The following is a 13,993-nucleotide window of genomic DNA, read 5'->3' as shown; positions in this document are numbered from 1 at the left end:
GAATCATGAAGATCTGCATTTGGATCTCCAGCACCTACAACATGTTAGGCACGATGACACATGCTTGTATTTCCAGCACTGGGGAGGGAGACACAGGAAGATACCTAGAGTCACTTACCGCCTAGTCTTGCCGAACTAATGAAGTCCAGATTTGGTGAGAGATCCTGTCTCAAAAGTAAGAAATCAACAAACTCCTGACTTCTGACTTCTATACACAGACATGTACACACAAAAAACATATGCACACAAACATATGCTCATGCATATACCTCACCACAGCACACACATACACTAGATGGAAGATATTTGTGAAAACAAAGGTCTCTTAAAATATGAGTAATGAGGGCTAGAGAGATGGCTCAGTGGTGATGAGTACTTGTTGCTCTTGAAGAAGACTGGATACACTTCCCAGCATCCCCATGGCAGCTCACAACCATCTGTAACTCAAGTTCCAGGGGAATCCAACATCTTCTGACTTCCACAGGCATCAAGCACGTATATGGTGTGTATACATACATTCAGGCACTCACATATGCACATAAAATAAAAATAAGTCAATCTTTAAAAATGTATTAAAGTATATATTCATGTGTTAAATTCTTTCTTTTACTCTTTATCTTGTTTTAGGCTGCTGCCAAGCTGGAAAATTTAGGAAATGCATTGGATGTCATGGAACCACAGAATGCTCAACTTTTTTATAAGATTACAATAGCCTTCAGCAGAACTGTAAGACTGCCTTCTCGCCAGATTCTATCAATAAGAGTTAGTAGTTGGGCTGGAGAGATGGCTCAGTGGTTAGAGCACTGTCTGCTCTTCCAGAGGTCCTGAGTTCAGTTCCCAGCACCCACATGGTGGCTCATAGCCATCTTTAGTGTGATCTGATGCCCTCTTCTGGCATGCAGGTGTACGTGCAGATAGGACACTCATATACATAAAACAAATAAATTAATCTTTAAAAAAAGTTGGCAGTTAGCTAGCGGGCGGAACGCTGAGGGACATATGGCTTGCAGTGAAAGGGATATGATCTAAGTGCCTTATTTGTTCCCACAAAAGGACACTGGGAGATTCTAGCTGCCCCTCTCCAGCCTTCAGGGACCATGAAGAAGGACTTGTGGAGCGAGAGAGTGCCTTTCTGGCAGAGACAGCCAGAATCCAGTGTTTGGGTTAGGGGGGTTCTGTTCTTCTGTTCAATTACAAAACCTTTAGGAAAAATCGGTTAAAATGGATAAAAGCATGTTTCAGTGGAGCAAAAGGCCAGTGACTTGGAGTTGTTGTTGTGGTTGTTGTTGTTGTAGTTGTTGTTGTTGTTGTTGTTGTTGTTGTCGTTGTTGTTGTTGTTGTTGTTGTGGTTGTTGTTGTTGTTGTTGTTGTTGTGGTTGTTGTTGTTGTGGTTGTTGTTGTTGTTGTGGTTGTTGTTGTTGTCGTTGTTGTTGTTGTTGTTGTGGTTGTGGTTGTTGTTGTTGTTGTGGTTGTTGTTGTTGTTGTTGTGGTTGTTGTTGTTGTTGTTGTTGTTGTGGTTGTTGTTGTTGTTGTTGTGGTTGTGGTTGTTGTTGTTGTGGTTGTTGTTGTTGTTGTTGTTGTGGTTGTTGTTGTTGTTGTGGTTGTTGTTGTTGTTGTTGTTGTGGTTGTTGTTGTTGTTGTGGTTGTTGTTGTTGTTGTTGTTGTGGTTGTTGTTGTTGTGGTTGTTGTTGTGGTTGTTGTTGTTGTCGTTGTTGTTGTTGTGGTTGTGGTTGTGGTTGTTGTTGTTGTTGTGGTTGTTGTTGTTGTTGTTGTGGTTGTTGTTGTTGTTGTGGTTGTTGTTGTTGTTGTTGTTGTGGTTGTTGTTGTGGTTGTTGTTGTTGTGGTTGTGGTTGTTGTTGTTGTAAAGCCATGTTTCTGTTTGACTATTCTGTACAGGCAAGATGACAGGGATGGAAGAAAAAATACAACAGAATAGCAAAGCCAGTAAAAGGAAATTAGAGCCTTGACCAGTAAAACGCATTAACACAAAATATACAGGAGAAAGTAAACATAAGGAAAGAAAACTACTGAGGATATTGATTGCTAAACTGTAATAATTATCATATTTTAAAACATGTAAACTATGACATTTAGGAGGAAGAAAAAATATAAAAGTATGAACTAAGATAATTTTTTCCTTATTTGTGTTACTGCCTGACACAAGTTCATTTTTTAGAATGATTATAGACTTGTTTGTTTATCAAAATATTCCGAAGAATGTGTTGCTCTTAAAGTTGGTATGTTCAATAGTTATTTAACCTCATTGGCATCAGCAAGCTTTAGGTGAAGTTTTTTCCAAAAAAGTATAAGCCACATATTTTTAAATTCTTTCCTGATTGGTGCAGGTTGTCTTTAAGGGGAAAGGGATTTTTACTTAAATATGTACACTTATTTTGAAACCTTAAAATACGGATTTTTCAATCTAATTTGAAAGAACAATCATGTTTTTGTACAAGAGAACTATATGTCTAGATGGTCATGTCATAAAACAGTGCTTGTTGAAATATCCAGCTTGTAGGGTGGGTCCTACACTCGTTCTGGATGTGGTACCTAGATGATAGAAAGCCTTTCCTTTTAAATAATCATATTCCCCCTTCCATCCTGTGCACTCCAAGCTGTATATGTAAGAGTAGAGAAAAATAGCTCTGGTATTCTGAGACTGGACTTCTTGTCTAAATGGTTTTTCTTTTCTTTTCAGTGTGGACGTAATCAACTCATTCTTCAAAAAGTTCAAAGTTTCCTAGAAAAAGCATTTAGTTTAACCCCCCAGCAAGCAGAAATTGCTACAGAGCTTGGCTACCAAATGATTCTCCAAGGCAAAGTCAAGGAGGCCTGGAAGTGGTACAGGACCGCCATGACACTGAACGAAAGCAACATCTCTGCCGTCACCGGTGAGATGACAGCTTCCTCCACAGGAACCGGCTTCAGGGACCTGCCCACGGAAGCAGAGAGTATAGAGTTAATTTTTTAGAAAAATTAAACTCTTTCTACTCTGCATAAAATGGGAAATCGTGCATCTTTAAAAAGATCAGTTGACTTCTCAAATACTCTCTTGAAAGACTGGATTTTATCTGGTTGCTTCTGTCAAGTTATGGATTGTGCAGTAAAAGATTTTACGTAGCTCCTGGCTACCTATTTTCTTCCCCACCCCTCCCACTGCTGTTTTCTTTCAGTTTTTTCCAGCCTAGAGCAGTATTATTGTGATGGAGAAAGATGTTTCCTTAACGTAGGTTTGTGGGTTGGGATAGGCTCTGATTGTTTCTCTTTGGTTTCAGGACTTATCCGATGTCAGTTAATAGAAGGACAATTGCAAGATGCAGACCAGCAGTTGGAGTTCTTCAGTGAATTCCAGCAGTCAATGGGAAGATCTGCGGTAGGGCATTTTATCAGACCGTCCAACCTTAGCCCGAAACAGTGCATGAGCACTGACTTTAGTGTCCAAGTTCATTAGCATGCCTCTACAAAACTTGGCTTTAAATGCTTCGCTCAATGATCCTAACATTCCGTTCAGCTAACGCCTACGTTTGCATGATTTTATATCAAGCTTTTGAATACTTTCTTATAAATAATACTTTATATACCTTTGAAATGGAAACGGAAATAAAGGGCTTTATAGCGAAATGGAATAAGTTATGAACTCTACTTACTTTTCAGGAATTAATGTATTTGCATGCGGTTCTTGCTACCAAAAAAAATAATCGTCAGGAGGAAGTTATAAATTTGTTGAATGATGTTGTGAACACTCACTTTTCACACTTGGAAGACCTCCCTCTCGGCATACAGTATTTTGAGAAGCTCAACCCTGACTTCTTACTAGAAGTTGTTAACGAGTATCTGAATCTCTGTCCAATTCAGGTATGGGATTCTATTTCTTACCCCAACAGCCACATCCGTGTGTCCCATAGACGGTACTAAGAAGTTCTCTTGAACATGCACAAGTGTATCTGCATCTGTAATTAACGTTCATAATTCTGTTAACCGAAACCATTTTAAAGCAGTCTTTATAGAAAGGATTACTACCAAATTATAGTATTGATTAGTAAAGAGTTATTTTCAATTTTTAAATCCTAAAACTTTCAGTTGAGAAATATTCAAGGTGGTAAATTTGAATCTGACTGATAACAGCATCTATTGTCATTTCACCCTGGGCAAACTCAAAACTGGAGCTCTTTTGTAAAACTAATGAAACCATTTCCAGCATGAACTCAAACTCTCCTTTGTGTTAAAAGTGGACTCTGACTCTTCTCCTGCTCCTTGGAATGACAGAGTATCTAGTTACTTAGTCCAAAGAAGAATCGTTTCTCCTTCATAAAGGAGATGCTTAGATTTGATTAGATACTTCTGGTGTGAGGAGTTCCCTATGCTTTCTCTATATGCATGCATGGGAAATCCATTACCTTTAAAAACGTGTGTGTGTGTGTGTGTGTGTGTGTGTGTGTGTGTGTGTGTGTGTGTATGCCTGCTGGGCTATGAGTTCACAAATACTATGATCTACCACTCATGCCTTTGAGTTCAGTGTAGCTGTGGAATAATTTCTACACTTATTTCTTGCCGTTTTCTCTTCTCTCGTTTACCTTATACTCTCCCATTATCATATTCTGTTTAGTTTTTGATATTTATTTTATGTGGAACCTTAATCCAGGTTAGAGACAATGATGGTCATTTGCAAGCATGAGCATTCTTGAGTAGCAGCACTAGACACCTGTGTGGTTCTACCTGGGAATCCTTTGCAAAGTGACCTGCAGTCAGTGGGCAGCTTCCCTTCGACTGGCCATAAGCACACATAACCTAACTTCCTTGTACTCGGGTCATGTTTCTATACATTCTTCATGTACAGCTGTTTGATACTCATTGCTAAGACCAAAATTATTAGCGACCCCCACCCCAATTTACAGCATTAGATGCTGTATTAACAGTGAAAACAAGAAAAATTACCTTCCCTGAGGGAGCTCTGCATAATGTGTAATATCATGTCATTTCCCAGGCCTTTATCACCCTTAAAAACTATACTCTTCCAGAATCATACTTGGTGATTAATTCAGACTGACCGAACTCAGTCTTCCCAGTCCATGGAAGCTGCTTGGTAGCTTGGGAACACAAGTTATAACTTTTGCTCCAAGACATATAGTCTAAAAGGATCGAGCAGACACCATAAGAAGACTGGAATGAATACTGGTGTATGGTATAAGGAAATAAGAGAGCAGGGTAGAGGAAGTGAAGATGTATGTGAGAGTGTCAGAGTGGACCTCACTATGAGAGAAAGAATTGAAGGGACCTGTGGAAACATCTGCTTGGAAGCTACGGGAATAGCTGATTCAGATGCTCACAGGAATGGAGGATGAGTAGACTGGACTGTGAGTGGGGCAGCAAGGGCAGACAAGGCTCCTGTTCTTGAGTATTTCAAAGGATTTCCTTGTTCACTGTGCTAAGAATGAACCAGACCATAGGTAGTTCACAAAACAATACATCACTTGGTAGCTAGGTCTCTGACTACATATCCTATTTTCCCATGATGCAGCTTTTATCCTCATGTTGCAGCTTGGCCAGCTTTATAATTCTGTTTTCATTGGACATTTGAGAAAGGCAACCCTAGCCTCAGCTCTGTTCCTTGTTCATTGGCCCCTTTCACATACAGTTTGTTTTTTTTTAAATATTTAAATCTAACAAGCATAGTCTGAAAGATTGTCTCTAGACTTCTGTTTTAATCTTTGTGTATACAAGGAAACACGATGGCTGCCTTTATTGGGTGATGCTGCCTACACCTCAATCCTAGCTCTTCAGTAGCAGAGGCAAGAGGATTGTGAGCTTGAGCCAGGACTGCACAGTGAGGCCTACTCTCAACATATAACAAACAACAGAAAGTAGAAGAAAACAGTGAAAATTGTTCTCAGTATTTCTTAACAAGTGTCACTACTAGATATTTACCATGGTTTTTACTTTAACAATTTTTCTGGTGAGAAATATTTGTGTGAATGACTCATGTTGTTGCTGTAACAAAATATCCAACAAAAGGGAAGGAAAGAAGGGAGGGAGGGAGGGAGGGAGGGAGGGAGGAAGGGAGGAAGGAAGGAAGGAAGGAAGGAAGGAAGGAAGGAAGGAAGGAAGAAAGAAAGGGTTTATATTACAGTGTGTGGGTACAGTCCACCACGATGGAGGGAGGCAGGACAGCAGGGATCTGAGGTGGCCATCTAGGAAGCAGAAAACATGAATGTCGGCATTCAGCTCCTTTTCCTTTGTATTCAGCATAGGTCTGCAGTTCAAAGAATGGGCTCACCCGCATTTAAGGTGGGTCTTCCCGCCTCAACTAGCCCAGTCTAGAAACTCCCTCACAGGAGGGCAGAGCACTGTCTCCTAGTTTATTGTGGATCCTGGTAAGCAAATATTAGCCATCACAACAGTTTAAAGGATTTACTTGTTTCCATTCAAACAAGTGTAAAACTCTGACCTTGAAGATGCATAAAGACCATAAAAGGAGCATCACTAGGTGGGAAACTGCATAGACTATGTGCTGTCAAGATTTGAAGAAGTCGGGATGCTTTAGGCAATAGTCAATATTTTGAGTATCTTTAGGGGAATGTGTTCAGCATAGGACAAGGGATGTGCGACTATTGTAAGCTATCTGGCCCTTAATCAGAGTGATCATCTGTAAGAGAGCATAGTCATTGACCTGAAGGAGGAAGGTAACTGTCCATCAGCTGACGGGGATGGGAAAGGTCACCTAGAAGGTAAGAAGAACAGCATCAGTGAAGCAATGCAGGGGAGCTAAGCAAGAACGATCTCTCAGTGGTCTTCTCTTTCAATGGGTGCTTTCTCTGATAAATTTTGAACTGGTAACTACTTTCATATGCTATAAAAATATTAATTACATGACAATCCCATAATTAACTGCACAGAACTCAACAATAATTTCTAAGTCTATTCATAGATGAACTAAGGAGTAGTTTAATATCTGGACAAGTATATAGCAAAGCTAGTATGAAAAAAACCTAAGATAAATTTAATAAAAACACTAGGTTCTTTTCCCATATCAGTCACACTAAAATCAGTGTGTGTTTAGTCCTCTATATATGACCATAAACTTAGAATGTGATCTGATCTGCTTTGTTTAGCCTGCAGGTCCTGGGCAGCCTCTCTCCCCAGTCCTCAGACGTTGTTCTTCAGTTCTGGAGACGATTATAAGAAGTGTACCAGGTCTTCCGCAAGCTGTCTTCCTAATGGCCAAAGTGAAGTATCTGTCAGGTGATATATCCCTTAGCACATAAAATAACACAGGAGTTTGATTGCTGTGTTGGGAATGACAGGTGTAAATAGATTCTGTACTCCTCTCCAGGGAGAACAGTCACATACAATGTATATTTTGTCTGTGAATATGTATGTTGAATCCAAAATTGAAACCAAAGTTTCAAACCTATTTTAGATTTGTTTCATACCCCATGTTCATACAAGCAACCCTAATTATTATTAATTATAATTAAATTATTAATTATTATTAATATAATTATATTGTAAATTATTATTAATTTATAATATAAATTATTATTAATCTTTCTACATCTTAAACAGTTTTCACTTTAAAACCTAATAATAAGTAAGATTATCTGTCCAAACATTAAAACTGTATTGGAGAGTGAACAGAAACATTAGTGTAGGCTGTAGATGAGCCAAAGTCATATGGTAAAGACATTGAACAGACTTAGTAATCCGAGTATCTTGCAATACCAGCCGGTAGTAGCTGGACCACTACACATGAAGGCCTTACTTAGCTACTTAACTCTTATTTTGTTAAATTTTACTTTTCACAATACATTGGTTGTGGGCTACTGTTAGTATCACCACTCGGTTTTGGGTCTGGCAGCACTGACACGCCTAGATGTATTGTTCTTACCATTCCCATCCTCTTTGGCTTTCGTAGCCCTAGGTATTAGACGTTACAACAACAAAAGATCCCAGAGCAACTGTTGGTCTTGCTGACGGTTGTTTGCCAAATGTTAACGATATGTTGAGTAAGTTACTCTGCCAGTCATTTGCCCGTTAATTCTCTACCTCTGAGGGGAGATGTATTGTGTGATGTCAGTTAGTAGGCTGAGCTCTTGTGATCCCAGAAACTGAATTTTACCATGTATTCTATTTACCAATAGAAATATTGACAACAGGTAAAGATGAAGTGTATTTAAACAGGGAATAATTTAGGACTTCTTCTTCTGCTATTCCAGAGAAGTGGGGTGGGAAGTGGGCCTTGTTATATCTACTTAAGCCAGTATTTGGAAGGCAGCATACAAGTCCATGTGCACTGAATCACAAGGAAGCTGTAGCACGTAGATGATGTGTGGGCCCAAGAGTCTTCTCCCTCTGGAACTTCACCATCCTTATCACATTAGTCCTCACCAATGTTAGGCAGATTTTTGAGATATTCAGAAACTTAGCAGATGTGTTATGAATTATTTGGTATCTCAGTCGATGCTGCATTTTAATCACTATCTCATGCTTTAGAATTTCAGAGATGTATCCTCGGCCTTTTTCCTATTTTACCCAAATCATGTAGCCCAGTTGTAGAATGTACCCTCTTTGTTAGTGTAAATAACAATGCAGCCTTCTAGGTTTATAGAGGTCTATGCTCCCACCCTGATAATAATGGATTGAACCTCTGAACCTATAAGCCAGCCCCAGTTAAATGTTGTCCTTATGAGAGTTGTCTTGGCCACGGTGTGTCTCTTCACAGCAGTGGAAACTCTAAGACGCATGTGCTGTTTCTCCAGTTGGATAAGACTCTCTCATGACAGGGCACCAAGGCAGGCACGGTGGCCAGAGCAGTCACCCGAGAGCTCACATCTTCAAGTACAAACGTGAAGCACAGAAAGTGAGCTGGAAGTGGAGTGACATTAAAACTCCCAGCACCCACCCCCAGTGATGCACTTCCTCCAGCAAGGCCACCACTTCCAAACCTCCCCAACCAGTGCCACCAGCTAGCCACCAAGAGTTCAGATGCTCAAGCCTGTGGGAGACAATTCTCATGGAAACACAGCCTTGAAACCTATTTTAACAAAAGCTTTTTAAGAGGAAAATAAAGGTAGATTCTAGTCCTGCCAGTAATAGTGGGGAGCTGCTGTCACCCTTTATATTTTCCCTGATTTGCTGTGACAAACTGTTGTCCTGACTGGCATGGGTGGGTTCTTCAAGTAGTTACAGGGATGCTAGCTAGCTGGCACAAGTCGGAATAGAGACAAGGTTCATGAACAGAGATGTTAAACAGCCAAACTGTGACTACTTGCATAGTGGGTCCTGCTGGGGGCTCCAGCTCTGAGTGCTGAAGCCTCACAGGCGTTGCTCTCTTACTAGGTGACACCGAGGCAGCCTACAACAACCTGCAGCACTGCCTGGAGCACAGCCCCTCTTACGCAGAGGCTCACCTCCTGATGGCGCAGGTGTACCTATCCCAAGACAAAGTCCAGCTGTGTTCTCAGTCGCTTGAACTTTGTCTGAGCTACAATTTCAATGTGAGTACTGCAGATTAGGATTCAGACATACCCCTGACCTTGCTTTTCTTGTAGAACAGCAGTTGTTATAATGAGAATTGAATGAAGCAATTGTATATACTTATACAATAATATTAGACCATGGAGAAATATACCAAATATTTTTATGGATAAGGTTAGTAAATGGTATTGCTCATTTTCTGTTGAATCTTCCTTTCCTTTTACTTCTTTCCTTCTTTCCTTCTTTCTGTTCTATTTTTTTTTTTTTAGAGGCAGCGTATTTCTTTCTGGTCAGGCTGGGCCTTTTTTGTATTTTGTAGACCAGTCTGTCAAGAAATTTAGGTCAATCTGCCTGCCTCTGCCTTCCAAATATTAGGAAAACTGTATGAGCTCCACAACCTGCTAGAATTATTTTCCCATAGTCTCTTTTTAAAATTACTGTCAAAGAATACACAGTAATTTTGGAAACGAACATTATGTATTTGAAGCTTTAAAAGCACTCCTTAGTATCCAGGAAAGTTCTCGTACTTCCTGTGAATGTGAGTGCTTTCAGGACTACTTCAGGCTACAGAAGGAAGCCTCCAGCCAGTGACTCACCCAAGGCCTCATGGGAGAACCATCAAATGAGCTAGAGAAGCCAAGTTCTAAGAGTCTACATTTATCCGTGCTTTTTCTTAGAAGAGTAGGTAGATCTCTAGATTGGAGGGACACTGGGTTCTCTGCCCATGCCCTGTGCCTCAGTCTGTGGGGAAGAAGAAAGGAGTGAGCATTCTCTAGTCCTGCAGGTGCATAGCCCCTAACACACGAAGGCCTGGGGCTCCTTCGTTCTGGGTGGCTTCCACCCCACCCCACTGAGGGTGTCTCCTCTGGCTTGTCTTCTTTACTCAGTCTAGGTTCTTCCGTCCTCCTATGTCCTGTTTACAGCTAAGATACAGACGGCTAAGATACAGATACAGCTAAGATACAGATTCTGTGTTTTGGGGTAGGATGTAAAGGAAAGGCCATGAAAACACTTTGAAATTTTTAGTATTGAAAGTTAAAACAGTAAAAATGAAAACTTATTTTTAGAAATCTAAGAGGAGTCTAAAATAAAGACATTCCTTTACTGAAAAGTCTAATTTTAGGATGTTTTGGTAGCCTGTAAGACAAAAAAAAAGTTATTCTACCTATTTGACATTGAAGAAAGAGGAGGCCGGGTTCACAGTTTCCCTAAACACTAGAGTTCATAGGCTTCCAACTGTGTGCTTCATTGAGATGCATTTGAGTATGTGAGCCTGCTTAATTTCACTATGCGAGGTTTTGTTTTATTATTTGCAAGTCCTTCTAATGAAATATTAATTTGAAATTATGATTAGGCAGTGAAAAAAATAAGGTCAGAAACATGCTTTGAGGATGGGGTCACACATGAGCTGTACTCCAGAACTTCATATCCCACTTGATTGGTCAGACGTTCTGGTTTCCACTGTGTGCGCTCCAAACCGCTGCTAATTTGTTCGTCAGGTGAGAGACTACCCACTGTACCACCTAATCAAAGCACAGTCACAGAAGAAAATGGGCGAGGTAGCAGAAGCAATTAAAACTCTGCACATGGCAATGAATCTACCAGGAATGAGGAGAAGTAGAGCTTCCTCGAAATCCAAGCACAGAAGTGAAGTGGATGGGAGCCATCGCTTATCCATCTTTCTTGAGTTGGTGGAGGTTCACCGCTTAAATGGAGAACAGGTGAGTTAACTCAGATTAGAGTGAGGTGTGTGTGTGTGTGTGTGTGTGTGTGTGTGTGTGTACTAATTCCCTACTCTTTGATGGAACATGGAACATATAGATACATATTTCTAGTTGAATAATTATATATATATATATATATATATATAATACAGAGAGGTCTCTTGACCAACTGTCAAAACGTATCAACTTATTTTTCCTTACTTTTCATTAAAACACGTGTATTCTGCAAGTGCCTGGATGTTAAATGTTATTTGCTCCCGGATGACTTTCTCAGTGTGCCTAGCTTGGCCACCATGAAATGCAGTCGTGTAATTTATGGGACTCTTTAATTCTGGTTGTAAAAAACAAACAAAACTCTAGCCATTTTAATTAATATTTATAGCCTCATCTGGTTTTAGTCTCTTTAAATCTGCAGGCTTTTCATAAAAAATTATCAGGTTATTTTTAAATACCGGGAATGGACTGAAGTGTATTATTTATTAGTCACTGTGTTTTAGTAGGTGAGTCTCCTCTCTGGGTAATTCGTTGTCTATTTTGAACAGTCTTTAATTTTTTTTTTTTTGTTACAGCACGAGGCAGCAAAGGTTTTACAAGATGCCATCCATGAGTTTTCTGGAACTTGCGAAGAATTACGTGTCACTATTGCTAATGCAGACCTGGCTCTGGCCCAAGGAGATACAGAACGTGCATTAAGCATGCTCCGAAATGTCACGACCGAACAGCCTTATTTCATAGAAGCCAAGGAAAAAATGGCAGACATTTACCTGAAGCATAGGAAAGAGAAAATGTTGTACATCACTTGTTACAGGTAACTTCCCTCCTGCAGCTAACCCGCACGGGTACTTTCTTTTTTTTCTTTTTTTTAAATTTATTTAATACTTAATAATAATTCTTTGGTTTCCGGGCAAACATCCCCCTCCCCCCTCCCCTTCCTTATGGGTGTTCCCCTCCCAACCCTCCCCCCATTACCGCCCTCCCCCCAACAATCACATTCACTGGGGGTTCAGTCTTAGCAGGACCCAGGGCTTCCCCTTCCACTGGTGCTCTTACTAGGATATTCATTGCTACCTATGAGGTCAGAGTCCAGGGTCAGTCCATGTATAGTCTTTGGGTAGGGGCTTAGTCCCTGGAAGCTCTGGTTGCTTGGCATTGTTGTACATATGGGGTCTCGAGCCCCTTCAAGCTCTTCCAGTTCTTTCTCTGATTCCTTCAACGGGGGTCCTATTCTCAGTTCAGTGGTTTGCTGCTGGCATTCGCCTCTGTATTTGCTGTATTCTGGCTGTGTCTCTCAGGAGCGATCTACATCCGGCTCCTGTCGGTCTGCACTTCTTTGCTTCATCCATCTTGTCTAATTGGGTGGCTGTATATGTATGGGCCACATGTGGGGCAGGCTCTGAATGGGTGTTCCATCTGTCTCTGTTTTAATCTTTGCCTCTCCCTTCCCTGCCAAGGGTATTCTTGTTCCCCTTTTAGAGAAGGAGTGAAGCATTCACATTTTGATCATCCGTCTTGAGTTTCATTTGTTCTAGGCATCTAGGGTAATTCAAGCATTTGGGCTAATAGCCACTTATCAGTGAGTGCATAGATGCCCCAACATATAAAAAAGACATGTGCTCCACTATGTTCATCTCAGCCTTATTTATAATAGCCAGAAGCTGGTACTTTCTATACTGTCATGTATGTCACAGAGTGGGTTTACAGATCTTTGTCTAGAAGTGGCCATCCACTTTCTGCCTAGGATCACTCTCAACAAGGAGTTTACCCTAAAACAGAACTAAGGTTGCTTCAGTGTGTGGCTGGGTAGTTTCTCAAATCTCCTCATCAAATGTTCATTTTAGATGTGATCTAAATCAAACATTTAGATTTGTTTGGGGAAAGGAAAAACAAGTTAGATGAACTCTGACAGCAACATTATACAGCAGTGATCCAGGGGATAGGCAGGCGTATGTGATACATAGCATATCTGCTATAGAAAAGGAATATATAAGCTACTATGCTTCAACCTCCAAGGTGTGGGTTCACCTTTACTTTTGTGAGTGAGCATAGCTTCAATAGCTTTGTCGAGCAGAGGCTGTAAAAGTTACTGGAACACACATGCATCCATGTTGCTATTCTTTAGCACAGACGAAACGCTAATCACACAGACACACTCGGTGTGCTGGAAGTATGTTTCTACACTGGTTTTAAGAGAGCCCAGTATGGTGGTTTGTAGCAGTAAGCAGCCTGAGGCAAGAGGATTGCCGTGAGTGAATTGGAGAACAGCCTGCCTTATGTAAAAGTTTCAGGCCAGTGAGACTTTGTAGTCAGATTCTGTCTCCAAAAAGCAAAACAAAGGCTGTGATGGTGCACACCCTTGATCTCAGCACTTTGGGAGGCAGAGGCAGGCAGATCTCTGATTTCAAGGCCAGACTGGTCTACAGAGTCAGTTCCAGGACAGCCAGGACTACACAGAGAAACCCTGTCTCAAAAAAACAAAAACAAACAAACCAAAACTCAGAAAAACAAACAAACCAAAAAGGTGTAGTTTTTTTGGATGTGCTGCGATGTAATAATGTAATACATGGTTTGCTGCAAAGCAGTCTGGTACATCAGCTATAGACACGCATTCGGGCATCATGTGTGACCTCGAAGTAATGAGTGTCTTCATCACAGAGGCTTCAAGCAGTTAAATAGGACACATTTAATGCTGTACAACGAGCCCAGCAAGGTGCTGTAAACTTGTAATTGTAGCACATTAGATAGTGAAGCAGGAAGACTATTGATCTGAGTGCTGCAAATAAAGGAGAAGCAGATCC

The 13,993-nt window shown here is 40.6% G+C and overlaps 1 protein-coding gene across 1 annotated transcript in view; it reads left to right on the top strand.

Moving 5' to 3' along the window:
- Positions 1–13,993, top strand: part of Ttc21b (tetratricopeptide repeat domain 21B) — a 73,859-nt gene that overhangs the window by 20,690 nt on the left and 39,176 nt on the right. The window contains 8 exon segments of the mRNA NM_001191737.2: positions 628–726; positions 2,699–2,891; positions 3,276–3,373; positions 3,655–3,855; positions 7,110–7,239; positions 9,337–9,494; positions 10,974–11,195; positions 11,768–12,006. Of these exon segments, the coding sequence (NP_001178666.1) occupies positions 628–726; positions 2,699–2,891; positions 3,276–3,373; positions 3,655–3,855; positions 7,110–7,239; positions 9,337–9,494; positions 10,974–11,195; positions 11,768–12,006 (1,340 nt within the window).

The sequence above is a fragment of the Rattus norvegicus genome, chromosome 3 (genome assembly GCF_021556685.1).
Source record: "Rattus norvegicus strain SHRSP/BbbUtx chromosome 3, alternate assembly SHRSP_T2T, whole genome shotgun sequence".
Taxonomy (NCBI): Eukaryota; Metazoa; Chordata; class Mammalia; order Rodentia; family Muridae; genus Rattus; species Rattus norvegicus.
Note: the sequence above shows the minus strand (reverse complement) of the source record. Positions and strands in the feature narration are given on the sequence as shown.